This window comes from Pocillopora damicornis, chromosome 5, assembly GCF_964200805.1.
Source record: "Pocillopora damicornis chromosome 5, jaPocDami1.2, whole genome shotgun sequence".
NCBI classification, from domain to species: Eukaryota; Metazoa; Cnidaria; class Anthozoa; order Scleractinia; family Pocilloporidae; genus Pocillopora; species Pocillopora damicornis.
In genome coordinates, this window is record NC_142674.1 from 17801313 (window position 1) to 17819280 (window position 17968).

General features: G+C 37.2%; 3 protein-coding genes across 3 annotated transcripts; all 3 read right to left on the reverse strand.

Annotated features, from left to right (window-relative positions):
- Positions 1-2075: 2075 nt before the first annotated feature.
- On the reverse strand, positions 2076-4714 carry LOC113665116 (uncharacterized). The gene has a single exon (XM_027180766.2). It carries the CDS (start codon positions 4011-4013, stop codon positions 2865-2867), a length of 1149 nt encoding a protein of 382 aa, XP_027036567.2. The 5' UTR covers positions 4014-4714; the 3' UTR covers positions 2076-2864.
- A 21-nt stretch (positions 4715-4735) lies between these two features.
- On the reverse strand, positions 4736-8896 carry LOC149045725 (uncharacterized). The gene has a single exon (XM_089206656.1). The coding sequence runs from the start codon at positions 8781-8783 to the stop codon at positions 7635-7637; it is 1149 nt and encodes a 382-aa protein (XP_089062782.1). The 5' UTR covers positions 8784-8896; the 3' UTR covers positions 4736-7634.
- A 139-nt stretch (positions 8897-9035) lies between these two features.
- On the reverse strand, positions 9036-11672 carry LOC113665115 (melanopsin-like). Its single transcript, XM_027180765.2, has one exon. It carries the CDS (start codon positions 11670-11672, stop codon positions 10572-10574), a length of 1101 nt encoding a protein of 366 aa, XP_027036566.2. The 3' UTR covers positions 9036-10571.
- Between the last annotated feature and the right edge of the window lie 6296 nt (positions 11673-17968).

The window sequence follows — 17968 nt, forward strand, 5'->3', positions numbered from 1 at the left end:
CTCGTAAACTGAAATCAATAAATTAACAGGAACTAGTGTACGAACGCGCATGGCGATTAACAAACGAAATACAATAACAATAACCAAGAGAAACCTAAGCGACACAATAAACATGCGATAATAAACGAAAGACCAAAATGCGCCCATTGAGGCTGAGCTTGCCCCGAAATTACAACAAAATAATACTTAAATTTCATCGAAAATTTGCACGCGACCTCGAAGGCACGACATCTCTAAATTACATACACAATTATAAAATAATTCAAATAGTACGCGCGCTCTGATTGGCCATAAAACCATTTTACATGATGTATGTAAACGCGGTTTTCGTTCCTCTTTCATTAGTTATTTTATGAAAGAATTGTAAAATGGTTTCCGTGTTTACATAGCCTGATGTAAACACTTGGGAGGTTGGGAGAACACTCGATAAGCTGGAAACCACTTCACTTCGCATCGTGGTTTTCCTACGCTTATCTCGCATCAGGCTATGTAAACACGGTAACCATTTTACATTTCTTCAATCATAAGTAAACAATGGCTAGAAAGTTAGGAGGCAAGCTAAACGAAAATGGAAACAGAATATTAAAGATTTACACATCAATCCCGCAACGCCGATGGCACGTACAATTAAAAACTTGATCGACAAGGACAAAAACCAACTACAATTAACGACACGGAGAATACTAAGTGAAATTTTGAAACCTTAATGATCAAAGGGCAAACTCGCAGCCTGTAACGCACAGTCACGCAATCACAAAAATTGTTTAATCTTCGCCGGTCTCAAAGGGCTTTACTTCTCATGAGGGTAATCAGATGTGGCACATCATTTCTCAGGAATTTGGGAGTTTCGTGGTATGGAAGATCACCAAATGGTGTCATAAAAATGTTAATGCTCGTACGGCATTGTGCCCATATATCATCATTAAGTCAAGGCTTTATTAACATTGTTTGAATTGATTATTTACGCCTCTGGAAATGTACAGCTTCTCTGAAAAATTGAATTAGTTTGTCAATGAATACAAACCAACAGTTTTTTACTTAATTATCCCAGGCTCTAGGTAGCCGAAAGCAGACAAAAAAAACCGACAAATTGCATACAGACGAATAACGAGAAGAGTCTTTAGATAACTCACCACTCATTTTAGGGAATTTTGCATGATACAAAGCATACTATGGATTATTTTGAGCGAGTTAACTTCCACCTATGCTGAGGTTCTGTAGATGCGAGCCGAAGATGATAGATACTCGGAGATAATTGAAGATCAACATCTGCTATATCTCCTGAGGCAGTTTCGTTTTCTTTGGCCTAATCCTTTAACTCCTAGAAGTGATAAACATGACACTTCTCCCTGTAATATTCATACATTAATCAGCAAACAGGTAATGAGAATATTCAAACTTATCAGGTAGAAGCTTCTATCTTGATCCAGCACCAAGTTCTCATACCTAATTTAAAAGGAGATGCGTAGCAGCTAGAGGGGAGAATTAACAATCAGATCTTGGGAGTTAAAGGGTTTAGAGGCGTGGGAATATTCTCGTAAGTAAGATCCATAGCCACAAATTTTTCACCACCTCTTTCCTGTTAGAACTTTTGTGTCAAAAGAGTGTACTTCATATTTAATAGTGTAAACAACAATTTTCAAAATTATGAAACTGTTAATGTATTGAGGTTTATTTTGGTAGGCCTTTTTTCGTGCTGGAGAGAAAGCCTAATTCTATGTCATGAATTTGATGACTCAAACAAACAAAAGCGAGCAAAAAAGCTTTTTCCTCGGAAAGCAATGCTATCGATAATTTAAAAAATCTTTGATGATGCGATTTCGAAACGTGTGTTGTTTAGAACATTCTAGAATATTCCGTTATTTACCTTGGTATTCGAGGTTATGCTGATACTTATTCGTGAATAAGATATGATGTAATCGAAAGGCCTTATATATTTCGTAAGGCATATCACTATCACTGGAGCTCACATGAAGCTGTTTTTGTTTTCAATCGAGAAGCTGACTATATGGTTGTACATTACAGATTAAAAAGGACCACTGGACATTTTATCAACAGCAATGACAAATATAAAGTGAAGTTTGGCTATTTAATTTATATTTATATTAAGTTATTTTAATACTTTTTGCAACATTATATTGTGAAATATTGCAGTCAAGTAAATAATTGCTAACGTTCAGTAAAACTTCAATCATAATATCGCCAAAATTTTTCTTTGGTAAACGAAAAACCAGAGGTTTAATCTTGGAGAGCAAAGGCAAATTGATACGAACCCAACATGTGTTAATCCAAACAAAGGCAAAAACGCAGCACAGGTCTAAGAATCAAACCATACAGTCTTAGAAAATAGAAATATTTGAGTTCAGTATGAGTTCCTTTGTCTTCCAGTGTCGTCAATTTAAGGAAGGTTAAATGTGAGTTTGTAAGCAATTCAAGTTGGGAGGATGTTATTCATTGTCAAAGTCGGACTTTGGCTGTTCAACAGAGACCTTTCTTTATTCCATAAAATCTCACCAGTGGTCATTACCATGTTCTCAAACTGCTTGATTTCTCAACCACGTTCTCAATGAACATTCTTCCACGTAAGTCTTCAGAGTTTGGTGAATAGTTGTATTGTCAATTGAAAGTTTCAATGAAGTCCAGTTTGTTGTACCTTTTTAATGAGTTTTATTTTGATAATAGAACACTGAGTTATATTCACGATGAATTTCTCCGTTGTGATGGTTTTAACTCTATCCATAGGAGACGTCTGATTCATCAGTTATCACCGCTTATGTGTACCAAAAAGGGAGAGATTCTGATTCTGAAGTCTGATTCATCAGTTATGACCGCTTATGTGTACCAAAAAGGGAGAGGGTCTACCCTTAATCTGTGCTGACATTTTTAAAGCTGAGTAAAGTTATCGTTGACTTGTTCAGTTCAGTACTTGCCAGCTCACCTACCTGATCTCTTGTATCTGTGAGTTTAGTCTCGTTTTCGCTTCTGCTGGACTCTTTATCTTTATTACGATAAACAGTGCTTTTCAGAGACTTCCTGTACTTGGACATGCGCCACGCGTACACAATTGGATCAAACAGAAATTTTAGGTAAAGCAGGTTGTCGGTCATCAAATTCACAACGAGAACCCGTATCCCATACCGAGCAGTAAATATGTCATCCAGAAAAAATCTGATTGTCATCAGTAGAACTGAAGGCACGAAAAACATGATCATAATAATGAGAAGAACGACATTTATACGGGCAAAGCTTCGCTGCACCTGAACGTGTCTTCCCTCCTCGCTTTGGAGTGAGCGCCCTGCGGTCATTTTCTTTTTCATGGTGTAATGCAGAATAATGTATACCACGATGGTGACGAGAACAACAGTGTACCTGTGAAAGAATAAGTCGATGGCGTGTTTGGTCTCCTGTGGAACACCCATCAGAGGCAAACAACAGAAAAGCGTATGATAGAGGTATATAGCAACAACGCTAAGTAAGGCTTTCTTCTTTGTAATCATGCGGCCGTACCTCAGAGGCGATGCCACCACGATATACTGAGTCAATGTAAAGGCAAAAACGATAGATGCCGATATTGAGATTGGAAATGCCGAAAAATATGCTGCAAATTTCATCCAAGATTTACATTTCGTCCATGAAGGATGCTGGAAGTACATTAGCATGAAACAGGTGGCATAGATAGGTTCTTGTATTAGTGCCGTTAGGAGATCCACGATGGCCAAACCGATGAGAAAGTAGCTGGTTGGGTTGCGGAAAATCTTGAGTGGATCGACGAGAAAAGTTACAAGAAGCAAACTGTTGGCCACGATTGTCATGGGCGAAACTATGATGATAAAGATGGACGAGCCGAAAGCTGCCTTTGAAAACTCCTCAACATGAATAATCCCTTCCTGTAAATCAGGGCCAGCTGCCCCGGTGTAAACTGAAGAATTTGAAGGTTTTTGGCTCCCTTGTAGCTCTTTGAAATAATCAACGCCTATTTTGAGCAATGTATTATTTGCACTAGTCAAGTTCATCTTAAAAATGATGATCAGGGCGCAAAAGAAAAGTAGTGGTTAGGGTCAAGCTCTTTAGTTTATGGTTCAATGCAGAGTCAGAATTTCAACTTTTATAATAGAACTTCTGTTAATTAACTAAGGTAAACTTTCCCCTCCTATCAGCGTGAAAACACTTTTGCTATTCGTTTATCAACCTTGTGCCTTATTAAAATTGATTTTTTAATTTGTTTACCATGGATGTAAGAAGCTGTTTTGCCATTATTAAGAACTTAGACTTGTGATAAGCCTTCTAATTTCAAAATTGCACCGAGTTTGTGCCTTTTGGAAAAGGTTCGATTATTCCAGTAGAGGCCCACGCGCGTTGGGATCAAAGAAGAACAAATTATTCAGCATAGCAGGGAATTTCATTTTCCATCTGGATATTTCATAGTAGTGACATAAGCCAAATAATCGAAGTTCTCTTTTAAACAGTAGACCTTGGCAGGATACGAAAATTGGACTTTTGTTAATGTTTGTACCAAATACTTAGAGTGCTCTCTCAAACTGTGGACCTTAGCAGGATACGGAAATTGGACGTCAATGAATGTTGAAGCTATTATTCATTTCAAGTGAATAACTGAATTTCAATTCTTCAGGTTTGCTTTGCACCCGACAGAACGTTTGATTCGTCATTGTAAGTATTCGTAGTCTGCTTGTCTGTACTAAGATAATTGGTCGGTACAGATCCTTGGATGTGCAAGACCAAAATTAAGTTAGGAAAAATCATTTTGTCGGTATCGACAAAGCGACTGAATAAACACAAAAAGGAGAAACGCAAACATAATGCACGATTTCCTTGTCATGAATAGTATATTGCAGATGGAATGATTGTAGCAAGGGGCTGTCTGAATAAAATGGTAACGGTAACGAGCATCAAGATGAAATGGTGCCAAGAGATATCGCGAACAGATGAGTATAACGTGCCAAAATACGGGGATATGTAACGAAGACGGCAAACCAATTGAAATGCTGATCTTTATTATAATTGTCTATGATGTCTCATAAAATAAATTAACAGGAACTAGTGTAAGAACGCGCGTGGTAATTAACAAACGAAATGCAATAAAAATAACCAAGAGAAACCTAAACGACACAATAAACATGCGATAATAAACGAAAGACCAAAATGCGCCTAATGAGGCTGAGCTTGCCCCGAAATTATAATAAAATAATACCTTAATTTCATCGAAAATTTCTACGCGACCTCGAAGGCACGACATCTCTAAAGTACATACACAAATCATGAATAAACAATGGCTACAAAGTAAGGAGGCTAGCTAAACGAAAATGGAAACAGAATAGTAAAGATTTACACGTCGATCCCGCAACGCCGATGGCACGCAGAATTAAAAAATTGATCGACAAGGACAAAAAACCAACTACAACTAACGACAAGGAGAATACTGAGTGAAATTTTGAAACCTTAATGATCAAAGGGCAAACTCGCAGCCGAACTGTAACTCACAATCACGCAATCACAAAAATTGTTTAGTCTCCATCGGTCTCAAAGGGCTTTGCTTCTCATAAGGGCAATCAGATGTGGCACATCATTTCTTAGGGGTAATTTGGAGTTTCGTTGTATGGAATATCACCAAATGGTGTCATGAAAATGTTATTGCTCGTACGGCATTGCGCCCATATATATCATCATTTAAGTCAAGGCTTTATTAACATTGTTTGAATTGATTATCTGCGCCTCTGGAAATGTACAGCTTCTCTGAAAAATTGAATTAGTTTGTCAATGGATACAAACCAACAGTTTTTGACTTAATTATCCCAGGCTTTGGTAGCCGAAAGCAGACAAAAAAACGGACAAATTGCATACAGACGAAAAGATGAATAACGAGAAGAGTCTTTAGATAACTCACCACTCATTTTAGGGAATTTTGCATAATAAAAAGCATACTATGGATTATTTTGAGCGAGTTAACTTCCACCTACGCTGTGTTCTGTAGATGCGAGCCGAAGATGATAGGTACTCGGAGATAACTGAAAGTCAACATCTGCTATATCTCCTGAGGCAGTTTCGTTTTCTTTGGCTTAGCCCTTTAACTCCTAGAAGTGATAAACATGAAACTTCGAATTCTCCCTGTAATATCCATGCATTAATCAGCAAACAGGTAATGACAATATTCAAACTTATCAGGTAGAAGCTGCTATCTTGATCTAGCACCAAGTTCTCATACCTAATTTAAAAGGAAATGTGTAGCAGGTAGACGGGAGTATTAACAATCAGATCTTGGGAGTTAAAGGGTTTAGAGGCGTGGGAATGTTCTCGTAGGTAAGATCCATAGCCACAAATTTTTCACCTCCTCTTTCCTGTTAGAACTTTTGTGTCAACAGAATGTACTTCATATTTAATAGTGTTCACAACAATATAATTTTCAAAAATGTATTGAGGTTTATTTTGGTAGGCGTCTAAAGCCAAATGGTAAGAAAACCCCTCTTAGCAGATTAGAAACGATAAGACTGGGGAAAAAACGTCTTTTTTCTTGCTGGAGAGAAAGCCTAATTTTATGTCGTGAATTTGATGACACAAAGAAACAAAACGAGCAAAAAAGCTTTTTCCTCGGAGAGCAATGCTATCGATAATTTAAAAAATCTTGATGATGCGATTTTGAAACGTGTTTTGTTTAGAACATTCTAGAATGTTCTGTTATTTACCTTGGTATTCGAGGTTATGCTGATACTTATTCCTGAATAAGATATGATGTAATCGAAAGGCCTTATATATTTCGTAAGGCATATCCCTATCACTGGAGCTCACATGAAGCTGTTTTTGTTTTCAATCGATAAGCTGACTATATGGTTGTATATTACAGATTAAAAAGGACCACTGGACATTTTATCAACAGCAATGACAAATATAAAGTGAAGTTTGGTTATTTAATTTATATGTATATTAAGTTATTTTAATACTTTTTGCAACATTATATTGTGAAATATTGCAGTCAAGTAAATAATTGCTAACGTTCAGTAAAACTTCAATCATAACATCGCCAAAATGTTTCTTTGGTAAACGAAAAACCAGAGGTTTAATTTTGGAGAGCAAAGGCAAATTGATGCGAACCCAAAATGTGTTAATCCAAACAAGGGCAAAAACGCAGCACAGGTCTAAGAATCAAACCATACAGTCTGAGAAAATAGAAATATTTGAGTTCAGTATGAGTTCCTTTGTCATCCAGTGTCGTCAATTTAAGGAAGGTTAAATGTCAGTTTGTAAGCAATTCAAGTTGGGAGGATATTATTCATTGTCAAAGTCGGACTTTGGCTGTTCAACAGAGACCTTTCTTTATTCCATAAAATCTCACTAATGGTCATTACCATTTTCTCAAACTGCTTGATTTCTCAACCACGTTCTCAATGAACTTTTTTCCACGTAAGTCTTCAGAGTTTGCTGAATAGTTGTATTGTCAATTGAAAGTTTCAATGAAGTCCAGTTTGTTGTACCTTTTTAATGAGTTTTATTTTGATGATAGAACACTGAGTTATATTTACGATGAATTTCTCCGTTGTGATGGTTGTAACTCTATCCATAGGAGACGTCTGATTCATCAGTTATGACCGCTTATGTGTACCAAAAAGGGAGAGGGTCTACCCTTAATCTGTGCTGACATTTTTAAAGCTGAGTAAAGTTATCGTTGACTTGTTCAGTTCAGTACTTGCCAGCTCACCTACCTGATCTCTTGTATCTGTGAGTTTAGTCTCGTTTTCGCTTCTGCTGGACTCTTTATCTTTATTACGATAAACAGTGCTTTTCAGAGACTTCCTGTACTTGGACATGCGCCACGCGTACACAATCGGATCAAACAGAAATTTCAGGTAAAGCAGGTTGTCCGTCATCAAATTCTCAACGAGAACCCGTATCCCATACCGAGCAGTAAATATGTCATCCAGAAAAAATCTGATTGTCATCAGTAGAACTGAAGGCACGAAAAACATGATCATAATAATGAGAAGAACGACGTTTAAACGGACAAAGCTTCGCTGCACCTGAACGTGTCTTCCCTCCTCGCTTTGGAGTGAGTGCCCTGCGGTCATTTTCTTTTTCATGGTGTAATGCAGAATAATGTATATCACGATGGTGACGAGAACAACAGTGTACCTGTGAAAGAATAAGTCGATGGCGTGTTTGGTCTCCTGTGGAACACCCATCAGAGGCAAACAACAGAAAAGCGTATGATAGAGGTATATAGCAACAACGCTAAGTAAGGCTTTCTTCTTTGTAATCATGCGGCCGTACCTCAGAGGCGATGCCACCACGATATACTGAGTCAATGTAAAGGCAAAAACGATAGATGCCGATATTGAGATTGGAAATGCCGAAAAATACGCTGTAAATTTCATCCAAGATTTACATTTCGTCCATGAAGGATGCTGGAAGTACATCAGCATGAAACAGGCGGCATAGATAGGTTCTTGTATTAGTGCCGTTAGGAGATCCACGATGGCCAAACCGATGAGAAAGTAGCTGGTTGGGTTGCGGAAAATCTTGAGTGGATCGACAAGAAAAGTTACAAGAAGCAAACTGTTGGCCACGATTGTCATGGGCGAAACTATGATGATAAAGATGGACGAGCCGAAAGCTGCCTTTGAAAACTCCTCAACATGCATCATCCCTTCCTGTAAATCAGGGCCAGCTGCCCCGGTGTAAACTGAAGAATTTGAAGGTTTTTGGCTCCTTTGTAGCTCTTTGAAATAATCAACGCCTATGTTGAGCAATGTATTATTTGCACAAGTCCAGTTCATCTTAAATATGATGATCAGGGCGCGAAAGAAAAGTAGTGGTTAGAGTCAAGCTCTTCAGTTTATGGTTCAATGCAGAGTCAGAATTTCAACTTTTATAATAGAACTTCTGTTAATTAACTAAGGTAAACTTTCCCCTCCTAACAGCGTGAAAACACTTTCACTACTCGTTTATCAACCTTGAGTCTTATTAAAATTAATTTTCTAATTTGTTTATCATGGATGTGAGACGCTGTTTCGCCATTATTAAGAACTTAGACTTGTGATAAGCCTTCTAATTTTAAACTTGCACCGAGTTTGTGCCTTTTGGAAAAGGTTCGATTATTCTAGTAGAGACCCACGCGTGTTGGGATCAAAGAAGAACAAATTATTCAGCATAGCAGGGAATTTCATTTTCCATCTGGATATTTCGCAGTAGTGACATAAACCAAATAATCGAAGTTCTCTTTCAAACAGTAGACCTTGGCAGGATACGAAAATTGGACTTTTGTAAATGTTTGTACCAAATATTTAAAGTGCTCTCTCAAACTGTGGACCTTAGCAGGATACGGAAATTGGACGTCAATGAATGTTTATACCCAACTATTTAAAAAAGGATGTATTTACAGTGAACTAGAAGTTTATTGAAAAGGTATCAAAGGGTAGATCTGGCCCAACATTTGTCACGATAAAAGAGAAGAATCAATTTTATGATTATTATGGTATAGAGAAAATACTACCGCCCCCATCTTTACCAATGCATTGTATGAGGATGACTTAAATTAAAAACATCTTGTAAAAAAAAAAAGAATTGTACTTGAACCTTTAAAACCTAACAGAAAAAAAAATATGGAAAACACTTTGTTCAGTTTCCAAAAGAGTTAGGCGCTATTAATCATTTCAAGTGAATAACTGAAATTAAATTCTTCAGGCTTGCGTTGTATTCGACAGAACGTTTGATTCGTCATTAAAAGTATTTGTAGTCCGTTTGTCGGTGCTAAGATAATTTTTCCGTAGTCACTTTGTCTGTGAAAGTATACTATGTTGAGCCTTAAATATGCCTGTCGAATTTAAGCCGAGAAAAATCGTTTTGTCGTTGCGGACAAAGCGACTGAGTTTGTCGGTTTTTTTGTCTACTTTGGGCTACCTAGAGCCTGGGATAATTAAGTAAAAAAATGTCGGTTTGTCCACATTGACAAACCAATTCAATTTTTCGGAGTTGAACATTTCCAGAGGCCCAGATAATCAAGTTAAACGACGTCAATAAAGCCTTGATTCAAAACCTTGACTTAAATGGTGATATATCGGCACAGTTATACAGCGGTACGAGCGATAAAATTTTCATGACGCTATTTGGTGATCTTCCATATTCCTCCTAAGAAGTGATGTGACACATCTGATTGCCCTCGTGAGAAGCAAAATCTTTTTTTAAAACACAGGCGGAGACTGAACAATTTTATTAACACAACCCCTTGTTACGCTTCTATAGGATTATTGCAATATGCTATTTATAACAAATTAAAGAAATCGTGCATAATGTTTGCGGTTTTCCTATTTGCGTTCATTTTTGCCATTTATCAGCTTCTGTTCTACAATGTTTCAAACGAAGGTGATTTAAAAGTTAATTTCCTTGCTCACGAAATTACGTTAATGCTACTCTAACCTTCTCTGGAACTAGACTCTGAGAAATTTGAAATAAAATCGAGATCGAAACTATAGAAAGGTTATCAAGATCTCGAGATTGGATAAGAAGCTTGCGAGGCTTAAGATTTTGCAGAGAACTATGGGCTACCTCGAACTACTATCAATGTTTTAGTCCTGAATGCTTTTAAAGTCCAGGGTCACTACAGTCTCGCGTGACTTGCTAACCTGGGCCATGACACGGTCACTAAAGGTTGTTTCAGGCTCCTCTCTGCCACAGCGCAAGACATTTTTGAGAGCCTGTCGATATTTGGGTATTCGCCATGCGTAGACAAACGGGTCGAGCAGGAATTTCAGGTAAAGCAGGTTGTCGGCCACCATGAGATTGACAATCAGAACTCTTGGAGAGTTGGGGTTTTCGTAGGAATACAAGCGGTAAATCCATAAAATGGCAGACGGCTGAGACGTCAAAAACAAGATGGCAATTAGGAGAAAATTGACGATAATAAACTTGCGTTCCACCCCTGTTTGTTTATTTTCTCTCCCTCTATCGTTCGTGGTCTTGTCTTCTCGAAGACTTTCAGAAGCAGCCATTTTTTTCCTAAAGGCGATGTACAGCAGAATGTAAAAGATAATAGTTACGTAGACCAATGTAATGGAGTGAAAAATGTTATCAATCTTTTGCACGATCTCTTCGGCGATGCCCATGACAGGAAAGAGACTGAACAATATGGAATACGCGTATATGCCCAATACACAGATCACCACCCGCGATTTTGTAACGCGCCGGCCGTATTTTAGCGGCGAGACGACCACAATGTACTGTGTAATTGTGAAAGCGAGTACTATCAGAAAGGATGCATTCATGGCTGCAACAGCTATCACTTGGCCCACATTCAGAAGAGGTGTGCACGTTGCAAGGGTGTCAGGATGTCTAAGGTACATCATTATGAAGCATGTGGCGTACATGGGCTCTTGCGAGGCGGCTGTTAAGATATCCACAAAGGCCAGACCGATTAGAAAATAGGTAGTAGCAGTCCGAAATATCTTAAATGGATCGAAGAAGAAAACCACAAGTAACAAGCCGTTGGCAAAGACGGTTATGAAGGAAACGATGATAATGTAAATTGCTGATCCGAAGGCAAACTTGAAAAACTCGTCAAATGGATTTACCATGGGCCCCAACGGTACAGGTTGGACAGTTGGGCAAAGTGAAAAATTACCGGTGAAGTTCATCGAAGTACTACAATTCGTCGCATATTTAGAGTCCATTTTCAGTGCTGGTTTGATTTTAAGGTGTGTCACAACTGACCTTGACAACAAGCGGAACGAAATTGTAACTGATTTCTCCCGTTACTAAAGTGATCGACAAATCTATCAACTTTGTTGTATGTGATTATTGTCGTGCTTACAAGGAGGGTAATTGGTTAATGTTTGTGACAGTGGGAAAGCCACCGTTGGAATACTTGATTGATTTCCCCAAAGAATTCACACGTAGGTGTAGTTCCCGCTATGAAATAATTACACAAGTAGCTAGAATTGTAAAGCACACACACGAATTGGGTAAACTTTCAGCACGTTGCTGCAGCTGTAAGTTTGAACTAAATGAAATTCACTGTAATTAAAGTATACATTCTGAGGTTTTAACATGGAAGCAAGAGCGTGTTTTATTATTGCATGTCGGCATGATTCAAAGAGAGAGGCATCAAAGGGCTGCGAATTGTTTTCCTGTTCAGAACTTGAATAAATTTTCGGAATTGTACCGAGTGCTCCCGGAGAGTATCTAAAGGTGCATAAATACAGTCGATAATTGAAATAGAAAGTGTATTGTAATTTTTTTTCTTGCTTTTCTTTTCTACTAGAGGTATTGAAGAAATTTTGAATTTGCCAGTGTGATACATAAGTCTTTGGTTTCTTTCTCAAAATGAATTTCTGAATTCGTTAGAGTAAAATGATATATATTTGTGCTGCAAAAATCTGAAAATTTCCTTGAAGAGAAACTGTCTTGGTATTTGCCATGTACAGATTGGTACGGTTTGTGCAACATTTACCAGAAAGACTTTTCTTCTCAACTTGTCAAATCTAACGAGCCCTTTACAGAGAATAATCAGCTACCACAACAATTTATTTTTCTACTTTGTCAAAAAATCAAGTAAATATGCATATAATGAAATTTTTAGCTCAATTGGTAGATAAGAGTATTTTTTGAATAAACATATGGTAAAAAAGGAGAGGACAATCTTCAAATCATGTCAGCTATCCACTCGTCATAAAAATTGTAGAATGATATATTCCCTTTATGTTTACCTTAAACTACGTGATAGATACTTTACAACCACAATTCAATCCATTAGAATATTATCTCAACGAAATGAGAAACCTCAAGCAGACACGTCTAGCTTTTCTACCTTTTCAGTATTAGCCGTAAGCATTTGGCTTAATCATTCATAAGAACGAACATTTTAAAAATTCATAAAAAGTGAAGCATTTTCAACAGATTTGTTTGGATGCACACTTCGGTAAAACTGCTTAACATTCACAAGCAACGCCGAAGGAAAGACAAGAAAACGTATTGAGAAATAGACTTTTCCATTGAAATAAAAGAAAATTTTTTAAAAAAAGTTGAGACGAAAACCTCCGATGTTGGACGGTGTCTGGTTTTGATTTTAAACATGAAAAAATGAAACTTGGAAAAGTTCAAGAGAGGGTATACTTCATTTTGAAATATTTTCGGTTTTTTCGCACGAGTGATTCAAACTATTTAGAGGAGTATTCTGGAAACTAACCAGTGTTTTTAGTTCTGTTATTGCCTATTAATCTTTTAATTAATTTTGATTTTAAAATCTCACGCAAAGTTTCAACTAATACCACACGGTTTAAGAAAACAAACACAGAAATATATATTTTAAGAAAAATACAAACAAACACAGAAATTTATATTTTTAAAAAAAATATGGAGATCAGTATAACTAAGTCGGTAACTTGATCTCTCTGTGGATTAGTCGCAAGACCGGCTTAGAGTGCTGTTAGAGTACTGCATGGTGCTGTCTTCTACAGAGTAAGGGAAACATGAGAACTGGGAACCAATCGGTGACTGACCCGATGGTTTGTCCGAATTGAATAGCTTTTCTTTCCGTTTTTTTACGTGATCAAAACGAACTTCCTGAAAGCGACAAAATATTGAGACCTGGGTACCATGAGATTGGAGCGAGCAAGAGAACCCAACCATAGGCCCATTACCTTGCGCAAATGTCATTTTTGTTTTTGAACACCTAAAAGAAGCAAGTCAAGAATAAACACAAAGCAATTAACAGAGTCATTACCTTGATTTAGTGCTTCAAACAACATAATTCGGTGTCCAATTGAGTATAACACCCCAGGACTTTTTTTCATATCTAGAAAATATTTCACAAAATGTCATATAATGGAGTGAACATAACCTAGAAAAGCTGCACAAGGTTTCCGAAGGCAACCAGTCGCGAGTATCTAAATTGACAATTGTGCCATGAGGAAACAGCTCCCACCAAGAAAGAAAACTAGCTAAGTATTGGACAATTTAAAAAGCGCAAGGAAAGTTAAATTAGTTCACATAATTAAACGATTTGTCATCACGTTGACTTTTTCAGACAAATAATAGTTTTATTTTGGACAGGTAACTCAGTTACCAATCCTCACTTCAAATTATGCCTCGGAAAGCATTTCAAAATCCTTCGATTGGGAGCCAGCTGGCATCAACAGAGTCAGCAAGGACTTCTTGCTGGTGAAAAGTCTGTTAGAGGCCTTTGAAAGAAGTGTCTTTGAAAAGTTTATTTTTGAAGTAATTACCATGAAAAGTCTCCTTGTTAGCTGGAAAAATATTACTCTTATTTTCATTCAAGAATTTGTGCTGGTGGAAATTACATATTTTTTTTTGTAGAACTGCTATTCAAATGGGGTCATTCAGTAAAACTGTTAATCACTTAATCATGTTTTTTGTTGTAAAAAAAACTAACATCACCACAAAACGATTCATTAACAGCAATCCTTTGACAAGCAAACTCATAAATGCCTCTAGGGAGATTGTATTTGCAGGGAATTCGAATATCAACGATTCCTTCGGAAATGTGACCCTCGTCAATTTCCATCCCAGTTTCACGCTAAATCCAATGGACAAAGATTTCTACAAAGTGGCCTTTAGCGCGGCAATTTTCATGTTCATAGCCTTGCTTATCACCATTGTGGCCAATAGCTTTCTCCTCCTTGTTCTTTATATCGATTCATTGAGGATGTTCCGCAACCTAACTTCCTATTTTCTGCTTGGTTTGGCTATAACCGATCTGCTAACAGCTTTGGTACAAGGAACAGTTTTGGCCACACTTTATGTGTTCCTTTACCTTCAACATCCATATTCAATCAAATTGACAACTTTATTAAACGCTCTTCAAACGTTCACCGAATTTTGTATAACGACGTCGAATTCAACTATTTTCGCCTTTACCTTGACTCAGTTCTGTGTAGTTTCTTCTCCTCTTAAGTACTGACGTCTGGTAACGAGAAAAAAAAGCGCTTTCAATTGTGCTAGCAATATATCTTTGCTCTGGGATTATTTGGTTTTTTCAATGGTATGATATTCTGCATCGCGATTACCCAGTCATTCAAGGCTATGTATTTGTCGTCATCAATATCAGCATCTTCGTTATGTTGCATGACAGGACGGATAATGCATGCACTGTAAGTACCTCCCGTTGTTCCATACAAAGCCTTAGAAAAGTTTTCTAAGGCTTTGTATGGGACAACGGGAAGGTACTTACAGTGCATGCGTTTTCCGTCCTGTCATGATCGAGCTATAAGAAAAAAGATGGCCAGAGGACTATCGCGTAAAAAGATCAATACAATAGCAGAGCGAGGTAAACACTTTCATGTACAGCGTAGCTTTGTGCGTCTAAATTTTATGCTTCTTTTCGTGCTAATTTTGTGTTTTGCTTCAGAAAAGGAACTTATATGGGGTTTGATGATGCTTATTTTGATACATCTCAAAATTGGAATTAATCCATTTGTGTAAGCTTGACGAGTCGTGCGATATACCGAGAAGCCCTCCGCATCCTTCTTCACCGCTGCAGAAGTGTTGCCAAGAAGTCTCGTCCAATGGGAAAAGAGGATTTGTTCCAGTGTTAATAACTGGTAGAGGTACTTTGTAATGAAAATTGTTACAAGGATGACCAGTTAAAATTGTTAAACTACAACGCACGTATATTCCATAACACAAAAGAAACAAACCCGTTACCAATGCCACCCAGTTCGCCGCAGACTTGTTCTGATTTTTATTTTTAGCGACCCGTTTGTTTATCTTCAATTGCTTAGCCGAGTTGCGATCTCTTGAGCTCTTGTTAACAGCAAGAAACATAGATGTAAGGCAAATTACGAATTCTCTTAATTTGAAAATCAGCCAAAAAACCAGTACCTTTTAAGTTTTTATCGAATTCATACTGGTAATTTTTTTCATATCGTCCAATTTTTCAGAGCGAAGAGAGTTTTCAAAAGCAATAACTTTAAAAATTCATATTTGTACTCATCTCGAAGTTCTTTGGAACCACCTGCTCCCACCCGCAATTTCTATAAAAGGCAAACTTCCTTTTTTTTTTTTGTTTTTTTCTTAGCGACTTCTTTAAGCCATATCGAATCATTCTTTCTCATTTTTATAAGTTTAATACCAGGCCAACTGAAAAAAAGAGCAATGAATCCAGAATGGCTTTTATATCTGTTTAAACGAAAAAAACCCTGGCGGCGAGGATTTTTATGAAGATAGCATGATTGCTATAAACACCAATTGTCAATTACAGAGTAGATTAGTAAATATTCATCTTCCTGTTTGAGATGGAGTAAGAGCATTTCGATTTTTCTTATAAAAACCTAAACTGAATCACCAGGAAAGCCAATTTCCTAAGCATGCTATTAGAATAAGGATTGCTTCAGGAAATTCGTTTGAAGAGGGCCTCTACGAAAACAGATGAAGGTGAACAGTTCAAAATGCAGCGGACCTTTGTACGCTTGAATTTCATGCGTCTTGTCGTTCTGATTGTAGGTGGTTTGCCACCACTGATTGCCATAAATATTTTTTTTTGATGACGAAATCATCAAAGCATGATTGCCTCCACTTTCTGGGAAGACAGGAAGTTAAAATGATTAGGCACGATGCCAAAATCATCAAAGCATGATTGCCTCCACTTTCTGGGAAGACAGGAAGTTAAAATGATTAGGCACGATGCCAAAATTAAAAAAAAAAATCTTGAAGTAGTGCTCTAAATAACCTCATTATATCTAAGCTCCAATCGTTTGGTGAATCTCTATTCCAGGTTGCGGTGAATCCAACCACCGAAAAAAAATAATAAATAAAATTAAAAAAAAGATAAAAAAATATGAGGTATAAATTTTAGTATTCTTTTTATAATCGGACTTTTTTATTTAATTTCAGGTTCACAAAACGCATATCGAGATGACGCAGTACTAACATGGCGCCCCATTCTCCAACGGAGTGATCTCTTTTTTTAAGGTGTAGTACCATTTTCGAGGAAAGAAACCAAAAATAATATCCATTAATTTGTCATCTCAAATTAAAGTTTCAATATATTCGAAATATGGTCCTATATCTTAGAGATAAAAAAAAAATATCAAGTCTCACGCAGCAGAGAATTCTGTTTGATCGACAACCGAATGCTCTCGGGATCTAAGAGAAGTGTTAATTTTTCCTGCCCAAAAACTGCTCTGTAGTAAATGAACGAAACCTTTTGAAAAAAAGCCTTTTACATACCTGCTTAATGTCCCTTTTGAAGAAAGCATAAGCTATAGGGTTTATTCCAGAGTTGACAACTTGTAAAGGGACTTTGTAATGAAAATCTTTACAATGATAACCAATTAAAATTATTAAACTACAACGCATGTATATTCCGTAACACAGCAGAAACACACTGGTCACCAATGCTAACCATTTCACTGCTGACCTGTTCTGAGTTTTAACTTTAGCGACCCTTCGATTAAACTGCAATTGTTTCGCTAAGGTGCGATCTCTAGAGTTCTGCTTGTAAACAACAAGAAACATGGATGCAAGGAAAAATATTAAAATTACACACGAGATTACCTCGTAAAATAGATACAAATAGCCTTCGATTCGATGCAATGAAAAGAATCCCATCAATAATGTAGTCAGAGTAAAAAGAAAAGGAATTCCCCAAGATGTTAGAACCATTTGAATGACTCGGCGGCGCTTCATAAGAGTCAAGTATTTTAAAGGTTTCACCACAGCGATATATCGTTCAAATATCAAACTTAACAAGTTGGTTCCAGACGCGTAAAGTATGAACACCCACACGTACATCGTTAGTCGGAGATCATCATCGGAAATGTGCTCATTTATCATAGCGTAGAGAAAACGTGAAGGAGCAGCAATCATTCCAACACAAAAATCAGCCACTGCTAAAGACACGATGAATGTGTTGGTTTTGGTACGTAGCTGACGTTTACTGCAAAAGAAGAAGATGACAAATCCATTTCCAACCATCGTTAGGATGCAAAGGAACCAGCCGAGAAGCCAG

Coding starts and splice junctions, on each gene's coding strand:
- LOC113665115 (XM_027180765.2), bottom strand. CDS start 11,672: ATGGACTCTAAATATGCGACGAATTGTAGTACTTCGATGAACTTCACC.
- LOC149045725 (XM_089206656.1), bottom strand. CDS start 8,783: ATGAACTGGACTTGTGCAAATAATACATTGCTCAACATAGGCGTTGAT.
- LOC113665116 (XM_027180766.2), bottom strand. CDS start 4,013: ATGAACTTGACTAGTGCAAATAATACATTGCTCAAAATAGGCGTTGAT.